At 36.6% G+C, this 19,551-nt stretch overlaps 1 protein-coding gene across 4 annotated transcripts; it reads left to right on the plus strand.

The window, feature by feature from the left end:
• Nucleotides 1-502: 502 nt before the first annotated feature.
• Nucleotides 503-19,346, plus strand: PEX2 (peroxisomal biogenesis factor 2). 4 transcript variants are annotated; one of them, XM_060199873.1, is made up of 5 exons: nucleotides 503-695; nucleotides 3,297-3,328; nucleotides 8,483-8,661; nucleotides 9,634-9,806; nucleotides 18,092-19,346. In XM_060199873.1, exons 4-5 carry the CDS (start codon nucleotides 9,735-9,737, stop codon nucleotides 19,025-19,027), a joined length of 1,008 nt encoding a protein of 335 aa, XP_060055856.1. In that variant the 5' UTR covers nucleotides 503-695; nucleotides 3,297-3,328; nucleotides 8,483-8,661; nucleotides 9,634-9,734; the 3' UTR covers nucleotides 19,028-19,346. The 4 variants fall into 4 exon arrangements, with proteins under 4 accessions (XP_060055856.1, XP_016044921.1, XP_016044923.1 ...); XM_016189435.2 differs by lacking the exon at nucleotides 8,483-8,661; XM_060199878.1 differs by lacking the exon at nucleotides 8,483-8,661 and having other exon boundaries at nucleotides 508-695; nucleotides 9,634-9,811.
• Nucleotides 19,347-19,551: the final 205 nt, after the last annotated feature.

Raw genomic sequence — 19,551 nt, forward strand, 5'->3', positions numbered from 1 at the left:
AGCCCCTCTACCGCCCGGTGATCACCAACTCGTACCCAGCCCGCGGGCACTGCTGGAAGGAAGCTTAGATGGGGCCACGTGCCTGGCAGAGCCGCGAGAGGTGATCCACCCTGGGCACCCGAGACGCACGCAACTATCCCAACTTGGATGCTGCGGCCCCCAGATCATCCCAGGGTGGGTCCTCCACGCAGCGCAAGCGAGGCGTGCGGAGGCGCCCGCTGCCACCCGGCGGCCCGCCGCTGCGTCTGCAGGCGAGGAAAGCCCTGCCCTCCGAGGCCCCCGCACTCCCCGCGGCCCCTGGACACCAAGACCTCTCTGCAAGCTCAGCCGCCGACCTCAGCCGGCCAGTTCGCGACTCCTCCTGCCAATCAGATACGGTTTTCCTCGGCGAGGACAAGCCGACCAATCACCGCGCTCCCATGTCCCCTTCGGCTCTTCGGCTGCTCGGCTTTTCCATCCGCAGAACCTACCCCGGCCTTCGGCAGTGAGCTCAAGTGTTGTGGCTGGTTTACTCCCCGCCTTCTCCCCCACATTCCCCCTGTTCATGTTCTGCTACTTCCGGGTCCTGAGTCGCTCCGGAAGCCTGCGAGTTCCGGAAGTTTGGGTAGCCCAGCTTCGGCTAGGAAAAGTCAAGCTGTTAAGGGAATGTTTCAGAAAAAGTTATCCGGAGCGTGGGCGTTTCGCAGACTCCTAAGGTCAGTGTCTGCCCTAGAGGAGTCAAGAGTGCAAAGCTCTGTTCATACAGCTGGGTGGGCGTGCTGTTTTCACGACTTTGTCGTGGTCTCTGTAACTATTGGCTTACTGTCTTCCCGGAGACAAACCCAAGTCTTCCCGATTTGGCAAAAGAGGAGGAAGCAAACCTCAAATCCTAAAGATAGTCGAAGAGTCACAGCATTTAAAAAAGAGAAAGCTGGGAAGCTGCCCAGCTTGCGCTGCTTTTTTGCATTCCACCCAGTGACTTTCTCGAGATCAGCTTCTGATGTGTTCCCACTTCACGGTGGTGAGAACTATCTTTCATGAAGGTCTTATTACTAGAATCCTTCAAGTTTAGTATCTGATGGTTCGTGTAAAGTGTTACATTTGCTACCAAAAAAAAAAAGTGTAAGTTGCTGAACGTTTTTGTAAGTTTTGATTTTCTTGTGGAAGAGCAGCTCTTGAGAATGTTTCTATAAAATTGCGATGAGTGTGCTGTATTTTAACATACATTTCCAAAATATGGTAATGTGAGAGGGATTAATGTTTTTCTTCTGAGACCCAAAATGTACTTTTTGTCTATTGATGTAGATGCGATTTCGCAAAAGTAGAAGAGTTAGTGAGAGAACTTCTCAGAGCAGGACCAAGTTGTTCCATGTTTAAGTTCTGGTATTTTTCTGTGGTGCCTTTTGATTTTTTTTTTTTTTTTACCATGACAATTTCAAACAATTACAGTGAGCCTGAGACTCAATGCACACCAGTTTGTAGTCTATAAACAACTTTTCCTAATGCTTTCCTTTAGCTAAACCTGACTAATAAACTTGGGATAGCTGACTTGTCAGTTGTGTTTTATGTTATTTCTAATCTCGCTTATAATGTCAGTTATATCAAGAAAAATCAAAGTTGAATGATCTTGAGCTCGAAAGGATTTGAAAGAACAGAGGCAGTGGAGTTTACACAGTCAACAAGAACCCATGTAATTTTTATTTTATCTTTTATTTGGAGAGAAAAGACTGAGAGACACTGGCACAACTCCACTGACCACGAGGTTGTCCTTGGTTCTCTCATCTGGCTTGGGATGGAGTTGAATTGGTATTGATGTTTGGGGGTAGGGGCTTTCCGAACATCACACGGCCATTTCCACGTTAAAATGACTGATAACCAAGTCCTGTAGCTGTCTCATACACCACCACCTTCATGTTGTCTTTCCGTAAAATAAAAAGCAACAAAAATAGAAGTAATCGGACATAGGACATAGTTGAGATAGTGCCAGAACAAGTTAAGAGAAGTGAGTTCTAGTCCTGATTCTGGTTTTTCATCAGCTATCTAACTCTCTTAGCCTTATAATCTTCAGTTTTAGAAATACGGGGTAGCACTCAATGTATAGTTTGAAAACTTGTTAATAGAAAAGCTCATGTAGACATTTTATGGAACCATACAAGGGCTGTTAGTGTGCTCTGCTTAAAAAAATTCAATTCATATCTTAAACTAGGTGCTCTTGCTCTATTTTTCCTTCTAGCAAACATATTTGTTGTATTAATTACTCATTATTATTATTTTGCCAAAGCACTGCTTAATTCTGGCCATTGGTTGAATAGGGCATTGAAGCTGGGGTTTCTTTCATTCAAGATAAATATATATATATATATTTTTAATTTTATTTACTTTTTTTACCAGAGCACTGCTCATCTCTGGCTGAAGGTGTTGTGGGAGCTTGAACCTGAGGCCTTGGAGCCTCAGGCATGAGAGTGTTTGCATAACCATTATGCTATCTTCCCCACCTTCATTCAATTCTGCATAACCATTGAGCTATCCCCTAACTCATTTACAGCTGTTAGTAAAGATGTGTTTCTGGTAATGTGTTACTCAGAGCCTCAGTGTATTCAATTTCCTTGGTATAATACAAATTTCAATTCTAATTCTTTAGCTCAGAATTCTTTATGTCTCTTGTTCTATTTTAACCATAACGTTTTTGCTTAACATTTGAAATTCATAGTGGTATCTTCAACAGGGAAAACAACTCTTTCCAATATGTATTTACTAGCTGAATTTAAAGACATTAACTGCCTTGCCTACAATCTGTTAAAAATTCTGAGTACTTACCCCATGTTGTCCTGTCAATATAAGGATTTCTAAACTTTCTTTACTCCCCTCTGTATCCCACTTACCTCAGGTTCATTTAACACCAGAAATAGTGTACGATTACTATTTCTTAACAAAAGCACTGCTCTAAATCAGCCCCCCCTTATCTTGGTTGGGCAAACTGTAATCAGGATGTCCCCTTTCCACTTTTCCATGAAGTGAGAACAAACTCTAATCACTGTGTTTCCCTTTTCGATTCCTTTAAAATGTGAAAGAAACCATGTAGGGGAAACCCTGAGCTGCTGCTTTTGCCAGGTCTGTAACCTCATTTGCCATCACTGATTTTTATATATGGGAATAAAGTATACGAAGAAGTTCTCTAGCAACCTCTGTCCTTCTGCTGTGGGCTGTTAATTATTTTTTTCTCCACATTTTCCCATCCACACATGCTGTGTTTTATATATCCCATGGTTTTTGTTTTTTTTGTTTGTTTATCCTTTTAAATTCATTTTCTTTTTCAGAATGCTCCCTTCTTACCTGGCTGGCCTGTGAGGTAAGAGAGAATTTCATCAAAGTTGTCATTACTTTTGTCTTACTGTTAAATCATTAAAATGTACCATTTCTAGAGTCATTCTGCTTTCATTATGCATACTTATTCCTCCCCAATTAGATAGATGAATTCCCACTGTCTTGACATAGTATATTTTCATAGTAGTCCAGTTAATTTTTACACCTCCTTTCTTCATTTGCATATTCATTTTGACCTGACTTGGTGTTCATCTCTTTGTGTGGGGTATAGAAGCAGGGACATGGAATGTAGAGGAGATCCATTCTAGGCAAAAAGGGAAACTTAACCATTTTCTTTCTGCATCTGTATTTCTTGACTGGTAATCCAGTTTTTGAATGACCTTAAAAGGAAATAAAACACAACAGCTGTGACCTCCACAGGATTGAATATGATACAAATTTACCAAATAGCCATGTCAATAATTTCCTTTTATTTTCTGTTTGGTTTTGGTTTTTTGCCACCAGGATTAGCCCTGGGACTCTGTCAGCACTGTAAATGCACCACTTCTGGCAGCCATTTTTCCTTTCCTTTCCTTTTTATTTTATTTTATTTTATTAGAAAAGAAATTGAGAAAGGAGGAGAGAGAAAGAGAGACACCTGCAGTCTTGTTTGACCACTCATGATACTTCCCCCCCTGCAGGTGGTTAGCAGGGGCTTAAACCAGGGTCCTTGCACATGGTAATACAAAATTAAAATACATTTAAAGAGTACTAAAGATATGCTTGTTATGATACATGTGGCTCTTGCTTGTTCCTCTTTGAATTGGAATTTTTATTGTATTTCTGGCTTATGCCTTTACTTTGTTTTTACTTAGTCTATTAAAATAGCCTTATTTACTTGTTCAGTGGTGTAATCCTAAATTGTCTATTTATCCCTTTTTTAAAAAATTCTTCCCTAGGATTTACTGCTCTGGATTTACTGCTAACTTTTTCAGATAGAGACAGAGCGAGAGAGATGTGAATTAAAGACACCATTGCATCCAGTGTGGTGAGGGCCAGACTGGACCCTGTGTCAATCAGACATTCTCTTAAGGTGAACAGTATTGCCAGCCTGGTCCACCGTAGCTACCTCTGAGTATAGGACTCTTGTTCAGAGCATGACTATTTTACTTCTCTCTTGTAGTTTAGCTTAAGTCAGGTAAGTTTCTTATACCGTCATGTTCTTATTTTAAAACCTATAACTGGGAATAAATATTATTTTTGGATTCAAAGATTTAATATTTATTTTTGCAGAGGACATTTATGGTAGTTGCTTATTCACACTTGTCGTTGGTATGCATTTACTACAGTTGAGAACTTAACGATAAGCTTCTGTAATGGTTCTGTCTTCTTAGGAAGAATATGCTTTACTCTCACATATTCTGTTCTGATTTCTTCAGTTCCGCAAGCCTTTTCCAAACATTTTCAACCTTTTAGTCCATTATCAACATGACCACTTCCAGAGCTGAAAATAGCTATTCTTTTAGTATTTTCTCCTTCCAAGGTTTCCTTAAAGTTCTTCTAGAAGATTAATTATTGTAAGGGGACCAGGAGATAACGCTTCTGGTAAAGTGTACATTTTACCATGTACCCACCCACAAGAGATTAAAGCATCCTGAATGTCTGAGGAGCTACAGTGTCTGTCTCTGTCCCTCCTGGGAAGTACTAAAGTGTCCACCGGGAACAGTGAAGTCGTACAGACATGGAGTCTCAGCAATAACTCTGGTGGCAAAAAAAAAAAAAAAAAAAAGTAAATTAAGGATTGTAGGAATTTAGCATTTTACAGTTACTTTTTTTTTTTTTAATAAGTTGCTGAAAAGTCAAAAAGTAAAATGACTTGTTCAAAGTCACACTGGCTATTGGTAAGACCAGCATAGAATACAGAGGTACTCAGCACCAATTTAGCTTTCCATACATACACTCTGTACATATATGTATTTTCCCCCCATGCACTCTGACATCTGCTCTTTGTCTTTGAAATATGCTGTCTCTCTTAAAGACCCAAGTAGTATCAGCTTTCTGAAAGAAAAGGTTACAGTATCCTGTGTTCTCTTAAACATGTATTTCTGAGACTAGGCCAAAGTACTGGAAATTGGATTTCAATTTCAATTTCCAGTTGTGTATTTCACGGTTTAAAATAGATAGCTTGTGTTAGTTTTAAGACCTTAAATAAAATAATCCTAAGTGAAATAAGTAAGGTGCTTAATTGTGTAAAGACAGTTGTAGTCTTAAACATTAAACATTGGTTAACAATGTTTAAATTGAATCCTTTCCTTCCCTTTTTTTTTTTTTTCCTCCTTTCCTTTGAGAAATAATAGTTTGCTATCTGTCTGAAAGTTTGAGATGTACTTTAGAAATTTTGTCATAGACCCACTGCCAACAGTAAACTCCTGTTTGGATTTTGATGAGGATTGCATTGAATTTAAGAGTAACTTAGAGACACAAATTTAACATTTCTCTTGTCTTATCTGTATCTAAATGATTACTTTGGGGATCAGTAGGCTATTGAAGCTAGTTTATATGTGATGATAAAAAAAAAAAAAGGAACACTTGTATAGTGACAAGCTGCTTATTAGCAAGTCTGGCAGAGTGGGACTTGAACATATAGTAGTTTATTTCTAAACTTACACAATGTGCGAGAGGTCAAAATGTTCTAATAGGTCTCAACCATAGTTTTTTCTCTTTTTCTTGTGTTTGAAATGTGTTCTGGGAATCTGTGTCCTTTTAAATCCCTTTTTGATGCACGTTCCATTTATTAGTATTGATTTCAATACAATGGACTCTAAATCTATCTGACTTCACCAAGGAAATAAAAAGGGGTCTAGGTCAAAGTGTACGTTCTCTATAAAGAACTTTATTCACGTAACCTCATTATATGAAATGTTAATTTAAAAATGTTAAATGTAGTGGGAAGCATATGAATATATGATCTCATTCACTGGTTGCAGTATAGTCATATGAAAAATTCGTTGACTTTTGTGGAAGTAGAAAAGGATGGCCTAGCTGGGGTGCATGGATGGATCTGATGTCTTAGAGATTTGAGAATTGCATGTCTCTGCTGATGAAGTTTACAAGGCTATAAATTTAAATGTAGAGTTTTGTAAGCAGTGTGCATTGACAAAAATGCCTAATGGTATTACATCTAGTACTGAGAGTTTCAGAACAGGTCAATAGTAATGTGTATATTGATAGCAGCTATGGAAGAGATGTTACTTGGTATTATGGCTGAAAATCCATGTTATCCCCTTAATCATAATTACATTAATATTGACAGGGCCTTGACAATACCCACACTATTATTGATAGATTTCTATCAATAACATGTTTTTAAATAAAATATATTCATTCATAATTTGCACTATATTCACTAAAAGCTCTCAAGTACAGCCTGAAAAATTCCTCCTCTGGTGAGATACAATCCTTTGTTTTGGTTTTGGAATGTGATATAAGTGACAAAAGTTTTATTTGGGGGAATAAAACATGTAAAAGGAAAGCTTGAGTTACCTAAGGGATATGGTTATATATCACTGTTCCTGGTAAACGAATTTTCAGTTTTCTGTGAAAGAAAAGCAGTGTGACATGTCTAGTGATAAAATGTCAGCAGGAGACCTTTTTAAATAGTTTTAGTGCTAGATCATTTTGTCTTAAACATATTTATGTGACAAGTTAATCATACCAGCCCTAGTAGATGCCATACTTTTTATCTGGTCTTGATTTTGCCTTAAGCATCTTTTTCACATATCTTAGCATAGTAGTATCTACCATTGAACATTAATATTATTTCATGCCATTAGACTTTTTTTAAATGGCAGTTATACTTTTAATTATTTCTAAGATTAAGTCTGTTTGCATGGCTAGTAAATGGTTTCCCTTGGCTAATCTTTTAGTTTTAAATTAGAATAGTTTAGTAAGGGGAAGATTGTAAAAAATAATTAAAGTAAATAAAAGTCCATGACATTAGTAGGGGGGAAGCATTGCCTTTTCTTTCTTTCTTCCTTTCTTTCTTTTTGTGTGTGTCCTGTAAAAATTTGTCCAAATTAAATTTAATGGTGTTTTCTTCTTTGCTTCACTTCAAAACAACCCCAGTTTAGCAGAGAGAAAAACTTTTTTTTTTAACTATTTAAGTAGTCTATTTTTTTTAACTATTTAAGTAGTTTATTTTTTTTTTTTTAACTATTTGAGTCTAGTTTTGTGAAATTGAATACTGTTTTAAAAGCACCAATATTAAGGGGTTTACTAATGCTTGCTTTGCTTTAATTATATTCTTGAAAATAAAGTACAAAGAGTAGTCAAGATTTGATGTGGGCAGAGTCGGGCAGTAGCGCAGAGGGTTAGGTACAGGTGGCACAAAGTGCAAGGACCGGTGTAAGGATCCCGGTTCGATCCCCCGATCCCCATCTGCTGGGGAGTCGCTTCACAAGTGGTGAAGCAGGTCTGCAGGTGTCTATCTTTCTCTCCCTCTCTCTGTCTTCCCCTCCTCTCTCCATTTCTCTCTTTCTCTCTGTCCTATCCAACAACGAAGAAAGACAACAATAATAACTACAACAATAAAACAACAAGGGCAACAAAAAGGGAACAAATAAATAAATAGTAAAAAAAAAAAAAAAGACTTGATGTGGATCACATTCAATCAAAGCACAAAAAAATTTGGGATTTTTTTTTTTGAGGGGATTAATGGTTTATAGTAAACAGTAAATAACAGTTGTTGATACATGTGTAAAATTTCTGTTTTCTGCAAGACATTCAACCCCCCCCCATCTAGGTCCTTCTTCACCATCATGTACCACCTATCCCCTAAAATACCCACCTATCCCCTGTCCCAGAATCCTTTACTTTGGTTCAATATACCAAACCCAGTCCAAGTTTTACTTTGTGTTTCCCCTTCTGTTCTTACTTCTCAGCTTCTGTGTATGAGTGAGATCGTTCCATACTCAACCTTCTCTTTCTGGCTTACCTCACTTAACAGGGTTCCATCCAACATGAGGTGAAGAAGGTTATAGCTGAGTAATATTCTTAATAGCTGAGTAATACTCCATTGTGTATATACCACAACTTTCTCAGCCACTCATGTGTTGCTTCCAGGTTTTGTCTATTTACAAGTTGTGCTGCTATGCTCATAGGTATTCACAAATATTTTGGATGAGTGTGTTTGACTTCTTAGGATATATTCCCAGGAAGGAATTGCAGGGTCATAGGGCAGGACCATTTCTAGCCTTTGAGAGTACTCCAGACTGCTTTCCACAGGAGTTGGACCAATTTACATTTCCACCAGCATGCTGGAGTTCCTTCCATAACCTCTCCAGCATTTGTTATCATTTTTGATATATGATATTCTCACAGGTGAAGTAGTTTCTCATTGTTGTCTTTATTTGCATTCCTCTGACAATTACTTTGAGCATTTTTTCATATGTTTGTTGACTTTCTGGATCTCTTCTTTGGTGAATAGTCTGTTCATATCTTCTCCCCATTTTTGGAAGAGGTCTCTTTTTTTTTTTTTTTGGAAAACTCTTTATATATTTGGAGTATTAACCTTTTGTCTGGTAATGGCATGTAAAGATCAGCCATTCTGTAAGGAAGGAGTCTCTTTGTTTGGATGGTTTCTTTTGCTGTGCAGAAACTTTTCAATTTGCTATAGTCCCATCGGTTTATTTTTATTTTTATCTTTCTTGCAATTGGACTTGAATCATTGAAGATTCCTATAAAACTTAGAAGGAAAAGAGTTTTGCCAATATTTTCCTCTAACTATTTGATAGTTTCTGGTAAAATATCTAAATCCTTGATCCATTTTGAATTTACTTGTGTGTGTGGTGAAATGTAGTGGTTCCCTTTCATTCTTCTGCATGTTTCAACCCACTTTGCCCAACACCATTTGTAGAAGAGACGCTCCTTTCTCCACTTAATAGTTTGGGCCCTTGTCAAATATAGATGTCCATAGGTATGAGGGTGGAATTTTTTTTTTTTTAACTGTGATGACACTGTGATCTTTTTAATTTTCATTCTTCTCAAGGAAGCAAATTAAATTGCTTTGACTTTTCAAGAAAGTTGTTAGCACCGTAGCTAAGTCCCTTGAATAGCAGGAGCCCTGTAACTGGTATTTCTGAAATTTAGTTTTTCTTTCCTTTGGTCTTATTGAACTCTCTTATGCTATGTTAATCTTCACCTTGTAAATTGTATACTGCTACATCTCAGTAATTATTTATGCCTTCTAAATCAGTGCAGTTTTTATAAAGGGGGTCTTTTTAGATGGCCTTTCAGATCTTACCATCCTGTTTTGCTCTACTCACAGCAAATGACTTGTTTCTTTGCTTCCAGATAACAACTGCAAGTACATCAAAGAGGATTAAGTATCCAAGGATTCTGCTCATGTTGGAACCAATCATCATTATCTCTCCGATAGACCATGGCCAGGTTTCATGGCTTGCACATTCTGGTGTTTGCACAACCTGTTCCTTTGCCTTAAATTCAGTTTATCTCCTTTCTGCCTGGTGAGGTTTGTGACCCATTATATTATTTTGACATTTTGAGATCCATTCATTGCTTCAGAAAACAATGACTAGTCCTGATTACAGTAATATCTAATTCTTTTTAAATGCCTGAACAGAAGAAGTTAGCAGTGAGTTGAATATTTTAATTGGCTCCCTAGAATATCTAGGATTTAGTAGGTATTCAGTAAATGTTGGTTAAATTAAGTAATCACTTGCCAGAGAATTAGAATTCACTAAAAAGAAACTGTATTATATTGCAAATAAAACATTTAAAAGCATTTGTGGCATTCTTTTATATTTTATTCCTATTATGGGAAAATATTGTTTGTATAGCAGTGAAGGGTTGAGGGATATACAGCCAGTTTAACTGAGTTTCTATGCCTATCCATATGTATATTTGTGTGTATGTGTGTGTGTGTGTATGCATAATTTGCTTTTTAAATTTATTTTAGTGACTTTATTGGGGAAAATAGTATTTTAAAAAACAACTCTTCTTTTCTAATTGCTAATATTTCAGAATAATTATGTCTTTCAGAAAGGAGAAGAGTGTGGAATTCATGTAGTTATATAGGTGAATGTAGTGTGTTGGTGGTGAACCAAGGTTGAATGCTTGCCTTAGACTGTACTATACTCTACATAATTAAGCACCTTAGAATTAGACAGTACCATTGTACTTTAGAACTAAAGTATCTCTGCCTCTGGTTGATGCCTCAGGCACAACCCTGTTGATGGGAATTAAATAGCCAATAGGTCATGCTATGACTCATCGCACATCTTTCCAGAATCTCCACTCTTAACATCTCCATGTGAATCAGATGCAAGTTAAGAATGTTATGATTTCTTCTGTACCATGTCTTTGCATCGTGTTCACTGTTTTGTTACCACAATTATACTTTAATGGTGGTCAATATTTCTGGGGGTGGGGTGAGGGAGAATTCTGTTACTGCAGGTTGAGTTATTAAAATGAATAGCAATGAAGAGTTCAGTTTTTTGAAATGGCATTTGCCAAAATTAACTTGGAGTCTTCTTATGTTTATCCCTCAGCCAAGGCAGCAATAATGTAATGATAAGAGTGCTTTAAAGTTTCCAAGACACTCTTAGAACATTATCTGATTTAATCTCAACAATTTTGTGAGTTTACTGTTATTTCCAAGTTCTAAAAGAATCTGAACTAATGACTATTATAAAATCATGTAGGATGTAAGTGACAAAGTTGGAACTTGAGCCCAGATCTGATAGATTTTAAATCTGTTTTTGTTCCACTCCATTATAATGGCCTAAATGGAAGTACAGAATATTAGAGGGTATTCCACATTGACAGACTATGGTGTGTCATGAACAGGCCTGTGTTTATAACTAAGGAAGTGATAAAATAACTTAAATGTTGAAAAACATTACCTAGGACTGAGAGAGAGGGAGAGGGAGAGAGATTCTTCATTTGGAAAGGCAAAGATGGAAAAGCAGTCTATTAACAGTCTTTTGGTCTAGTAAGGAGTTTTACAGAGGAAGGAGATTAAGCCCAGCTGTTCTTAATCTACACTGAGGCCAAGTTTGGGGAGAAACAGAGGAAAGAAAAAAATGTTAAATTGTAACGGAAGGAGTGAAAAATAACTTTTTGATAATAAGAATTGTTAAATATTGGATTGCTTATAAGTTTATAAGTTTCCTTTTCTGGCAGCTGTTAAGAAATGTCTGTCTATTCTGGGTCTTACAAATGATTCCTTCAAAATCAAGGAATTTAATATAGGTGATTCTTTTCTCACTATATAAATAGGGATCCTGAAGAAGAGTTATTTTTCCTCACCCACCAACTTATCTAAGACTCTCATACAGTCGTCTGCTAGTGCATTGATAAGCTACAGAAGTGCTCATTCCAAAAGATCCAGAAACATTGTTTGAGCAGCTACCGTGAGCCTGCCTTTGAGTAAATTCCATGAAGTCAATAAAATATCAATCAGTGTGAATGTGGAAGTAATAGTAATGCTTGTATTATAATACACAAGTTTAACATAACTGATCCACAAGCTATATATTTTACCTAATATTCGACTGACAAAAAGCAGCCATTCATCTAGATTCAATATCAGGGTTATGAACTGAGAGGAAGGTACATGTATTGTTAGACTTAATGCTGATATCTGGTGTGGCTGATGCTTTCATGGAGTATTTTGACAATAAAAGAGCTGCTTTTGTCATACTGTCCTCAAAATATGAAATCTAGGAAAGATGTTACAGTATGGGATTTTCTTATACTGTATTCACACATCATGAGTCATTATGGATTTACTAGTTTTTGCCTAAGGAAAACTGAGCTAGGTATCAAAATTCCTTTTGTAGTTGGCAGCAGGTGCTTTGAGAAATAAATTTAAATAGCATTTCCCCTTAACAATTGTAAGAGACGTTACTAGTCTTTATAATTAGCTATTAAGTAGTTAGCTTAGAGTTAATTTAGGGAATGAAAATCTAACCAGATGACTAAAATCATAGCACCAATTGTTGAGGGCTCTGTTGTGGTATCATTGTTAAGAGCTCAAATTGTTGATTATGGAAGTTGGGACTAGTTATGATGGTTTTATGGAGGATGTCGAAACTGTTGGAATGTGAAGGCTAGACAGTTAAGGGCAATAGGAATAGTCGGTAGAGAAACTATTTTAGGTATTCAAGAAAAAGCAGAGAAGCATAACTAGAGGATTTTCTGGAATTAGATTTCACAGGGGGTGGGGGACTGATAGTGTGCTGTGCAAGTTACAGAGATGGAGACAGAATTGGGTTAGATTAGTTCTGAGGAGCTTTCAGTTTATCACAGGGTAGTAATGGTCAGGTAAGAAAGAGGTAATAAAGCAAGTGTGGCTAGTAGTTTTGTTGATTTTGATTTACTTAGGTTTTTCAAATAGTTTAATGTTCATTTCATCATTGTAACACAAGTTGGAGAAAATGTAAACTGCAGAAAGGAGCAAGTAGAATATTTATCTTAATGATGTTTTATGTGATTTTTTTTTAGTCCTTTTTCTATTGAAATACTTCTAATGTTATGTGATTACTTTGAAAATCTTCAATACATATTTCTCTGTTACTGCTCTTATTCATTCATTTATTTTCCTGCCTCCCTTGCGGACTTTGGTTACAATCCATAAACAAGAGTCAGGATCTATTTATTTCTGTATCCCAAACGTCTAGCAGAGCTAGGTTGTACAAATGTTCATAAAGAGGGGCTATGTGGTGGTGCACCTGGTTAAGCACACTTATTACAAATGTTCATAAAGTTTATGGAGTCCATGAATGGGTCAGATATCACAGGAACTACTTAAAAAAGAAAGTTGGGCAGAGAAGTAGCTTGGACGTTGTGCATCTTTGCCATATGGACAACCCAGGTTAGATCCTGTGCACCCACGACATTGGAGAAGACACTGAAGAAGGCTTTAGTGCTGTGATTTCCTTCACTCTCTTTCCCTGCCTCTGTCTTAAAATGAGTACATATGGGAGTTGGGCAGTAGCGTAGCGGGTGAAGCACAGGTGGCGCAAAGCGCAAGGACCAGCAGAAGGATCCTGGTTCGAGCCCCCGGCTCCCCACCTGCAAGGGGGTCGATTCACAGGCAGTGAAGCAGGTCTGCAGGTGTCTGTCTTTCTCTTCCCTTTTCTATCTCCCCCTCCTCTCTCCATTTCTCTCTGTCCTATCCAACAACAACGGCATGAATAACAACAATAATAATTACAACAACAACAAAACAAGGGTAACAAAAGAGAAAATAAATAAATAAATAAAATGAATACATACTAATAATTAGGGGGGCTAGGCAGTGAGACCCAACTGAGGACAAACATTATAATGCACAATGACCTGAGTTTGAGCCCTGCTCCTCACCTGTAGGGGGAATACTTCACTAGTGATGAAGCAAGTCTGCAGGTGTCTGTTTTTCTCTCTCCCTTCCCTATCTATCCCTCCCCTTTGAATTCTTCTCTGTCCTATCAAATAAAAATAGGAGGGGGAAAAATTAAAATGGCCACCAGGAACTGTGGATTCGTAGTGCTAGCATCAAGCCCCTGGTGCCAAAATACATACATACATGCATGGAAAGCCTGAGGTAGTGCAAGATTTGTTAACAGTGCTTATAGACATAGGAGTGAGAATTCACTAGAAATGCTTCAGAGGGCTGACATGCACTAGTAAACTGAGTGTTAAACATGAAGCAAAAAAAATAAAAAGAATTCTGCTTTCAAATAGACTAGGCTGATAATTTTTAACATCACCAGAGAACATGTCAGAAATGCAAATTTGTGGCTGCTGTTCTGGGCCTAATGAATCAGAAACTTTCTGACTGAGGAAGGCCCTTCAATATCTCTTCCATGTGACTGTGATGAACACCAAGTTCAAGAGCTACAGTGAAAACAACAGGACAGTGATGTTGAAGATCACACCATAGAAAGATTGGAAGTGAAAAGATATGTGTGATGTTGGTGAACTTACAAATGAAATGGCACAGTAGCTGGAATAGGAAAACTGTAAGAATAAAAGTATATTGTTACAAAGAAAATTCAGTGTGTTGTAAGTGAAAAGAGCCCCTTATTTATATCACTCCCCTCTTGATCTTAGCACTTAAAGGCATAAAGTTAATTGAAGATATACTAGTCAAATGAGAAGGGCCTCATACTCAAAATCTCCACCTTGATTTTTTTCTCTCATACACACATACCTGCCTACTGAAATTTTTCCACTGAGATGTCTCATAGGCTCCTCAGATCTCTGGAGCAGCATGTGTTTATTATCTTTCCCTTCAAATCTATATCTCTGCATGTGTTTTCTATTTCAGAAAGCTGTACTACCAACCACTCAATTACTTACATCAGTTATTCTTGCCTTATTCCTCACTAAATTGTGTCAATTTTACCACCTCATATCTTTCAAAGCTGTTTCTCTCCATCCCCACTGACACCTTTCTAATTTAGACCACCATTAGTTTCGCACTAGATCATTTTAACAATCATTTAACTATTTATCTTTACTACTTCAATCTTTCAGACTTTAATTCATCCTCTATGTGGCCAGAACAACATAAAATGCAGATCTGATTATTTCTTTGCTTATAACTATTCAGTGACTGCCCGCTACCTCCTTTATAAAATATGGATTCTCCATTTTGACTTTTAGGACCTGTAGGGTCAATTCCCTTGGTTTCCTTTCCAGACTTATAGTTTATCTTTGCGATCCCCAGTCTTCACTGTCTGCCATTTCTTCTGCCTGGAATAGTATTATTGTTTTCTGTTATTAAGATGGCACCATGTTCATTTGATCCTGTTAATTTGTCCTTTCAGCTAGTATTTTTATATGTCCCAGGAACAGGGCTGGCTGCTAAGATTTGACTATGACAATATTCAATTGTTGCAATAGGACTTTATTCCCATGTAGAAGAAATAGATGATTTTAAACTATTTCATTACATATATTGTACAAAAAGAGCATAGTGTTAGAGGACGACTAGCAGAGGCAGCTCAAATAATGAGGAGAATCAGTAGGAAATGATATCCAAGTCAGTCCTTAATATCTTAGCATGAGTTTTTCAGTTGAAGGGGAGCAGACTACCCAGACAAAGGGACCAGGTAGCAAATGTCTACTAGTAAACTAAAGAAGGTGTCACATTATGGATCTAAGTGAATGGGAGAGAAAGCAAGGCTTAGAGTGAAAGAAAATTTTGCATTTTGGAATAATTTCAGTGTGGGGGAAGCTAAGAAGGAAAAAAGCAAGATAAGCCAAAAGAGAACAGAACAACCAGATTTTAGGAGGAAAAAAAAAGTTTTGTAGTCTAGAGAAGTGAATGACTTGGAAAGGTATTTTGGACAAAGAACAAATCTTAGAGATTGATTAGATTTTTTTTTCCTAAGAATAATCTTAAAATTTTATTTGGAAGCAGCAAGGTTCTGAATAACCAATACTGTCATGTAAAAGCAGAACAAAATTGAAATCCTCACATTTTTTTATTTTCTAATTATATTGCAAAGCAATAATAAGCAGCATGGCATAACAATAGCAGATATCAAAAATGCAAAATAGAAAACTCACAAATGTAGAATAAATTAATTTATAACCGAGTATCCAAGAACAAATAATGCAAAAAGATAAGATCTCTTTATTGAATTTTTAAGGACAAAAAAAGATATACATAAGCCAAAGACACAGACTTCCATCTCCCATAAACAATAAACATCTACTTAATAGACATTAAAGAATTAAATAAAGATCTGAAGTTATAAAGCTTCTAGCATAAAATTTCGGAGTTAAGTTCTTGACATTAATCTTGACAGTAACTTATTTTTTTAATATGACACCAAGATCAAGGACATAATAAACCCAAGTGGAACTAAATCAAACTTAGAGAATAAAGCATACTCAAGGAAAGTCATCAACAAAATTAAAATGTAGCTTACAAAACTCAAGAATACTTGCGTTAATTATTTTTTTTTAATACCTAAAGGACTTGTCTTACTAGATACATATATGGTGCTGCTGTGTTTTAATTAGATTTTTAAAGAGAGAAAGAAGTCTCCCTCTTTCTCTGTCTCTCACCCTCTCCATCTCCCTCTCTATCCTTTCCTCCCTCCCTCCCCTTTTTCTACTATAATTCCTGGCTAGTATGAGGCAGAGATTTTGCCAGAAGAACTTGGAGCAAAAATCGTTACCTCTGTATATTTATAAAGTTTTGAGGGAGCTTCAGGGAGGAGAAAAAAAGGAAAATCACTTTAGAAGTTGGTTGGCATTTTTGAGTGAGGAGCATTCCTGACATCTCTCCTTTGAGAGGAAAACAACACTAAACAACTTAGTATTTAATAGTCATTTTTGTTACATAAGCTTGAACTTGCTAAATAGACAACACCCTGCTACTGAGTCATCCTAGATCCCTGGATAATTTTAAAGCTTCCTGCTTGAAAATCTATTTAATTATCAAAGATTTTCCAGTTTCATAAAGTATAGATATTTTTGGGTGTACTTTTCAGCTCTTTTTAAAGTCTAACAAATAACATTTAACGTTCTTTTAGTTAAAATCATCAAAATAATAGAATTTGAAAGGATATTAACAGTCATTTTATTTCCAGCACTTGATTTTTTTTAAGAGAATAAGAAAGGAATTAGAAAAATTACTTTTTCAAGACCATGTGACCAAGTGATGACCTTGAAATTTAGCTTTATCTCTGCCCCAGTACTACCTCTATAACTTCATGTTCCCTTAGTATACAGAACTTTCAAAGACCTTCAGCTCATAATCAAGTACCACATGTTAAGAACCCATTTTAGAAATTCAATTTAAGCTGATTTCTTATTATAATTTAGATTTTTTCCAGTTCATTAATAATGTATAAACAATCTAAACTTGTCTGTACACTTAATACCAGCAGCAGGATATTTTGCTATGGCTTGCTCATAATGGGCAGTCAAAAGATGTTCTGAATCTATCAATCTAGCTAACCACTAGTTAGCTTTTCTATTTCAACTGAAAGGGTTGTTCTTTTCCAGAGTGTATTTAGAAAATGATAATTTATATGTTCTACATCAGAAATTTGAAGATGCTGCTTTGTGTTAGTGTTTAGTAGTGTGATATCACACTGTAGGATTGTGATACATTAATAAACATGACTCATTTAATTTTCTAAATTCTTATGTATTTATTTATTTACCACTGCATTGTGCATTACTTAGCTCTGACTTATGCTGGTGCTAGGGGTTCAACCTGGTACCTAGCAAGCTCAGGTATGAAAGTCTGTTGTGTAAACTTCTGTGCTATCTCCCTGGCTTTTTACATTCTTTTACAGATATGTATTAGAGAAAGTATTAGAGAGATGTATTAGAGAAAGATTAAAAGATATGTTGAAAATATGTATCTTTAAAATCAATAAAGTTGATGGAATTTAAATTGAGGTCTGGACTTCATGCTATTATCTGGCATTGTCCTTACTAGTTTCCAGACTATATTATCTCCCTACGAAAATATCTGGCCAAGGCATATTACTCAGATCTATGGAAATAAGATACAGCTATCTAAAACCTGTTATACCTTTGATGGGGATTAACAATAGCAACACCAAAATGAATAGAAGACGAAGGTAGAGGAGAAATAGAAGCAGAGAAGCTCCGAATTAGAAGTGATTATTCATTGCTAAGTTTACACTAAAGAAGAATCAGGATCTATATGTCCTGTATAACTTGAGTCACCATTGTCCACGTATTAGTGACAGAAATGGTATGTTGTTGCAACCGATTGATCATCCTTCCTAATTGTACTTTTTTTTTCCTAGAGGCCTTCAGAGAAGTCATGGGTTCCAGAGATGAGAATATGAAGAGGACACAGCAGCGAGTGCTAAGAATAAGTCAGTTGGATGCACTTGAACTCAACAAAGCCCTGGAGCAGCTAGTTTGGTCCCAGTTTACTCAATGCTTGCATGGATTTAAGCCAGGTCTGTTAGCCCGCTTTGAACCAGAGGTGAAAGCATTCCTGTGGCTTTTCTTATGGAGATTCACCATCTATACTAACAATGCCACTGTGGGGCAGTCGGTTCTGAATATACAGTACAGAAATGATTTTGCCCCAAACCTGAAATATCAACCACCAACTAAAAATCAGAAGCTGTGGTATGCTGTCTGTACAATTGGTGGAAAGTGGTTAGAAGAACGATGTTACGACTTGTTTCGAAATCATCACTTAGTATCATTTGGAAAAGTCAAACAGTGTTTGAATTTTGTAGTTGGGGTTTTGAAATTAGGTGGGCTGATTAATTTCTTGATTTTCCTTCAAAAGGGCAAGTTTGCAACTTTGACAGAACGTCTTTTAGGCATTCGTTCTGTATTTTGTAAGCCCCAAAGCATACGTGAAGTTGGCTTTGAGTATATGAATAGGGAACTTCTGTGGCATGGTTTTGCTGAATTTCTCATTTTTCTCTTACCACTCATTAATATCCAGAAATTGAAAGCCAAGTTATCCTCATGGTGTATTCCCATTACTGGTACTCCTAATAGTGACAGGACATTAACTACTTGTGGTAAAGAATGTTCTTTATGTGGAGAGTGGCCCACCATGCCCCACACCATAGGTTGTGAGCACATCTTTTGTTACTATTGTGTTAAGAGTAGTTTTTTATTTGACATGTACTTTACTTGTCCCAAGTGTAGCACAGAGGTGCACAGTGTGCAGCCACTGAAATCAGGAATTGAAATGTCAGAAGTGAGTACACTATAACCAGAAAATTGTTACTCTAAAGAAAACTATGTTCTTTTTAAACCCATAAAACTAATTACCCCAAGGCTACCATTAAGGTGTCTTATGAGAAAATGTTCATCAGCTGCTATCTTCTGTTCTTTATTTGGCACAAATAAATTCTAGGGAATAGAAACTATATGATTCTAAATACATTATGAAGATAATGTTTTAACATTGCATTCGATTTTTAATTTCAAGAACAATGGTCAGTTTTTGTCAGATGGCTGCTAAGAATGTTACATCATCTTGCTACTCGAAAATTTATTAGACTTTTAAAAATAAATGATTTTGAAGACTGTGGGATGAGTGCTTTTATGTTCACATATAATCTTATACTTTCATAAGCTGCCAATGATAAGACCTTGTTAAACCATTAGTCCTCCCCAATAAAGGGGAGAGGAAAACAAAAAAAAAAAAAAGCCTTGTTGTTTTAAACCATAAGATCTGATACCTCACTTGTAATTTTACATTCTTCTCTTAAGCCAGTTTCCAAGAGGGTTAGT

The sequence above is a fragment of the Erinaceus europaeus genome, chromosome 1, assembly GCF_950295315.1.
Source record: "Erinaceus europaeus chromosome 1, mEriEur2.1, whole genome shotgun sequence".
Lineage (NCBI taxonomy): Eukaryota > Metazoa > Chordata > Mammalia > Eulipotyphla > Erinaceidae > Erinaceus > Erinaceus europaeus.

What these genes read in the sequence shown, in the direction of transcription:
- PEX2 (XM_060199873.1), top strand. Translation starts at nt 9,735, where the DNA reads ATGGCTTGCACATTCTGGTGTTTGCACAACCTGTTCCTTTGCCTTAAA. An exon ending in GTTTATCTCCTTTCTGCCTG is followed by an intron (nt 9,807 to 18,091) that starts GTGAGGTTTGTG and finishes TTTTTCCTAGAG; the next exon opens with GCCTTCAGAGAAGTCATGGG.